At 41.9% G+C, this 4,987-nt stretch overlaps 1 protein-coding gene across 1 annotated transcript; it reads right to left on the bottom strand.

The window, feature by feature from the left end:
• Positions 1–2,067: 2,067 nt before the first annotated feature.
• Positions 2,068–3,654, bottom strand: RAG2 (recombination activating 2). The gene has a single exon (XM_054970961.1). It carries the CDS (start codon positions 3,637–3,639, stop codon positions 2,068–2,070), a length of 1,572 nt encoding a protein of 523 aa, XP_054826936.1. The 5' UTR covers positions 3,640–3,654.
• Between the last annotated feature and the right edge of the window lie 1,333 nt (positions 3,655–4,987).

Below are 4,987 nucleotides of genomic sequence, written 5' to 3'. Positions count from 1 at the left end.
ATCTTATGCTTCCAGCAGATCCCAGGGAATCTGTGGAAACCATGAACAGGTGACTGGAGGGGAAAGGTGTTTGGAAGGTTCCCTCTACACTCCCAAAGATGTTTCTTCCCCCTCCCACCTCAATGCCATGGCGCCCAGGGTCTCCCAGCCTCAGGTGTCTTGTCATTGCTCTCGGGCTCTTCTGTTCACAGCACAGCTCACTGCTGCTGTGCCCAGGCTCTCCTGGCCTCTGGGTGGCTTGTTATGGAAACATCTGGCCTCAGCGCAGCTTGCAGCTGAACTGCCCAGGTCATGGAAAGATGAGGATTAGCCACCAGGATGTTAACTCTTATGTAGGTTCTGGGGTGGTCTGTCCTCCCACTGGCATTTGCACTTATTCCAGTTCACTGTGCTTGTGCAGCGAAATGTTCTAGGCTTTTTCGTTTTTTTAACCCCACCCAACCTCCCCTTTTCCTCTTTCAGATTTTTCTGCATGTGTGTGTGTGTGTGTGTGTGTGTAGGGGGGGATGTCCCTCAAGTTTGGAGAAAAATCTCCCTTCTGTCAAGGTGGCCCCAATCCACAGATTTAAGTATCCACAGATTGGGACCTCTTGGCTATTAGTATATAAGATTACTGCAATGCACTATAAATAGGGCTGCCTATGAAGACTTTCCAGAAGTTAGATTTCTGGCCAGAATGTTGACTAGAGTTGATCATAGGAACCATATCACTCCAGTCTTGTTCTGTCTTCACTGGCTTCCAGGTGGTACTGCCTTTTAAAGCTCCACATGGCTTGGGACCAGCATACCCGAAGGACTGCCTTCATACATATGGACCTGCACATCCACACTCGTAATATTTGGAGCCCTGGTTTAGGTGCCCCTGACACCTCAGGCTAGGTGGATGGTAACCCCAGAAAGGGCCTTTTTCTTTGTGGCACCAAAACTTTGGAACCCCCTCCCCAGGGAAATTCATCGGTCTCCCTCTAGATGAAGACTTTAATTTCATTTGGCATGCTCCAAATAATTGTTATTGGCCTCCTTCCTGATTTTTGGCGTTACATGTGTTTTTATATGCTTTTATGATATATATGAATTATAGTATATATACATTATTTTGAACATTTTTAATGTTGAAATGTTTAATGTTTGATGTTGGCCACCTTGGGGATCCTGTTTGGGTTGAAAGATGGCACAGAAAAATTTTAAATAAATAAATAAATTAGTCTCACAGTCAGACACAGAATAAGAACAGCAACCTTGTGCAAATTAACCCTGGCTCAGAGGAAGGAAAACTGCAGTATGTTGCCTAAAGCCAAACACTTAAATAGATATACCTGGATGTTTCCCATTCTTCACAACAAATTCCTCTTTTAATGGAAAAAAGCCAGAGGAAGGTTAAATTAGTTTTATAAGCTTTAAACCAGAGTGAGGTCTGCAACAGTATCAGTGTTGTAAGTGATGTTACCTCTTTCACTGTGGCATGATTTAGGAACATATGAGCATCCTTCTACCTCATATCACACTACAATCATGAGGGAGGTAGAAGCATGGAGAGACAGAGTTAATGCATGGCTGCACCTTCCAATCCCACCATACACAATTAAGAATCCTGGGAAAAGAGGAAAACTCACACTCCCTGTGCCCTTTCGGTAAGTGAAAATTTTAATTGCCAATGAAAAAAGATACTTTTTCTTGTTTGCCTGAAATTTGGCAGGAAGTATCTCTGGACTGAATGGTATAAGTCAAATTGGATGGAAAAGAGTACAGCTGCAAACAGAAATGTGTTCCCCATTGAAACCAATTGACACAAAAATAAAATAAAGAATCCAAACCATTATAATAATTATTTTAAAAGGTAACAAGTAAAAAATAATTAAAGACCCAAATGAACCAAAAACAATCTGGAGAAAATTTCTGTGTACATTCCTGCTAGGAACTATAAAGGCTTTTGTAATACAAAGCTGAAGTTTACACTTTATTGCTCGGGAAAAAATATTAAAATGAAAGAGCAATCAAAGCACTATTAGGAAACACTCTTTGGTTTGGGAACTCTGCTGTGTCTCAGCTAACAATCCCATTGTGGACCTACTCAAATAGTTTTCGGATAAAGGACTTTTTCATAGGAGTGGCTATTTTCATGGGGGTTCTCCTGCGCAATGCTTTCATTGGTTGCTTTTCCACTGGCAGCTTCTCCTTAGGGGTTTGCAGACCCCTAATAAAAGTTACATGTTCATTGCAGAAGTATTTGACATTTACCTGTGAAAGGTGAATCAACATGTTCTCAGATAGTTCCATGCATTGGGCATGAACCCAATGGCCATCTCCATTCGAACAGAAGATCATTGCAGGCTTGTTGAGCTCTGTTGAGTAGAAGGGCACCCAGGTATTGATATCAACATCACAGCTTTTAGAGCAGGTGATCCAGTAGCCTTCTGACTCATCATCATCCTCATCATTATGGGTGTCAATATAGCTGATACTGTCAAAGCTGAAAGAGAATTCCTCTGAATCTTCAAAAGGAGTGGAATCTCCTGCATCTTCTGTAGAACTTTGACTGCACACTTGTGCCACCTGTTCAGAGTCTTGCTCATTTTCTCCCACTTCTTGGCATCTCAAAATATAAAAGTAATTTGCATCTAAGTGTAACTGTCTGTTGTCCCCTGGTATACCGAACAGTATAGCTCCATTTCCCATATCACTCCCAAACCATATCTTGCTGTGCTTGATATCTGGGGCCCATTCTGGTGCCTCCCTTTCCACTATCTCTATCTTGTTATCTTCTAGGTTTATTGTATTACAAACCATCCTTTTCTGGTTGTCAGAATGGTAACCTCCAACAATGACAAACTCCTTTTCATTCATCTGTGTTACAATGGCGCTGGAAACAGAAATCCCCCCAGACAAGACACAGCAGTTCACAGCTGGGCTGCCTATGGGTAGATCAACTTTTATTTTATAGAGATTTGGAGGTCTGTTGTTGTTTTCAATGGAATGGCCCCCTATGATATAAATGGTGTCATTTCTGGCAAGGGAGAGATGAAAAGAGAATCCACTCTGAAGCTCTGGGAGAATATACGAGGTACAGCATCCATACTCAGGGTCAACCAGAAAAATGTGTGGCATGCAGTCAATCACTCTGTTCCAGTTTTCTGTGGTCCTTTGTCCAAGAGCCATGTAAGATCTTCCTCCAACTACAACAATCATTTTTTTCCCTAGACTATAAACCACATCAACTGTATGGCCATATCTAGCTTCAGGGATCTCTCCAACTAATTCTTTCTCAATGCATCTAAAAGTGAATTTCTTGCTAGTTCTGCTTGCTATGCTCATGATGTACAATTTATCAGAAAGTTCATTGTTTGGGTTTTTCCCTCCATGGATGATATACTGGCATTTCTCGGCCTCTGTACTGCTTTTGATTGTGCAGAGTGCAGGGTAACGCAAAGGGGGAAGGTAGCAGGAATTTTTGGAGAAAGATGCTGGCCTCAGTTTGAGGTCATTCTTTTTGAAATCAAGAAGGAAAACCCCAGTAGGACAAGACCTCTTTGGCCAGCCTTTCTGTCCAAACAAGAAAACTTGGCCATTGAATTTCAGCAAAGAAAATCCTGGTTGTATCAGAGAAGAATTGTTAATAGTTGGTATCATCTGAAGAGACATCTTCTCTGTTGCACATGCTATAGTATCATAAATGTCTGAAAAAAGAAAACCAGAAGATGATTGCACATATAGGCTGAGAGTAATTAAACCAGTAATTACTTGGCTGGGTGACTGAACATATTAGGTGACTTCTCTTCATTACAGTGTCATTAGAAGTAGTATCTTTGAAAAATGCTGTGAGAACCACAAAATTAAAAGAAGCTATGGGAAATCAAACAGAAAAATAAGGCATGAATTTTTAATTACAATTGCACTGCTGTATTAAACAAGGTCAGGACTCATGCAAAAAGTGAACATTCACAGGTAGGGTTGCCAACCAGCTGGCAACAAGAAGGAGTCCAGGAGGTTGTGGACATGGGCGGGGGGGCAGCATTGGGTTTTATCATGGAGTGTGATGTCACTTCTGGGTTTTCCCAGGAAGTGATGAAACATTGTCACCTGATTTTTTTTTGTTTTTTACACTCCTCTTCCACCAGAGTGCAAGTTTTTTCCACTTTCCAGCACTTAAAGTTGTAGGACTCGTGTGGACTAATAGCCACATGGGTTGGTGAGCTTCAGTGATGAGGGAGAAGGGAACAGCTCTATCAGTACAGCTCTGCAGATGGAAGCCCACTGACCCATGTGGTTATTACTCCATGAATGTCAGGTGATCTCAGCAATATTTTTCCCTGGGTTGGAAAGGGCTGCTTGATAGAGGGAAAATCAGGGAAAATCTGTGATCATCACCACCTTCCTGATGGATAACTGGATCAACCCAGGGATCATAGGATACATGGATAACAAAGAACAAAACTCAGCCTTTGGAAAGCCCTCTCAATTTACGCTTGCCTGATGCCTCCCTTTCTTCCTTTTATGCACCAGTCAAAATATTTCTTTTTACTCAGGCTTTTAACTGAGAGATTCCATCTTTTTAAAACCTGTTTTATGGTCTGCTTCCACCTGAAGTCTGTTTTAGGAGTATCTTTTTAGGATGCTCAGTCTTTGTTTTATACTATTTGTATGCCATTGCATGGTTTTTAATGACTTGTTTAGTTTTTTTACAATGTTCTAGTTGTAAGCTGCATTCATCAGGTCTCTGGAGAAGTGGCATAAACATTTTCTATGTTGTTTGTCGAAGGCTTTCACGGCCGGAGAACGATGGTTGTTGTGGGTTTTCCGGGCTGTGTTGCCGTGGTCATGGCATTGTAGTTCCTGACGTTTCGCCAGCAGCTGTTGGCGAAACGTCAGGAACTACAATGCCAAGACCACGGCAATACAGCCCAGAAAACCCACAACAACCATTTTCTATGTTCTTGAGGTCTTGCATAGCTCTGTTGAAATAAATGAAAAGGGGGGTGGAGAACCGGCA

This window comes from Eublepharis macularius, chromosome 2 (assembly GCF_028583425.1).
Source record: "Eublepharis macularius isolate TG4126 chromosome 2, MPM_Emac_v1.0, whole genome shotgun sequence".
In the NCBI taxonomy this organism is placed as follows: Eukaryota; Metazoa; Chordata; class Lepidosauria; order Squamata; family Eublepharidae; genus Eublepharis; species Eublepharis macularius.
The sequence above is the reverse complement of the archived record's forward strand: the minus strand, read 5'-3'. Positions and strand labels throughout refer to the sequence as shown.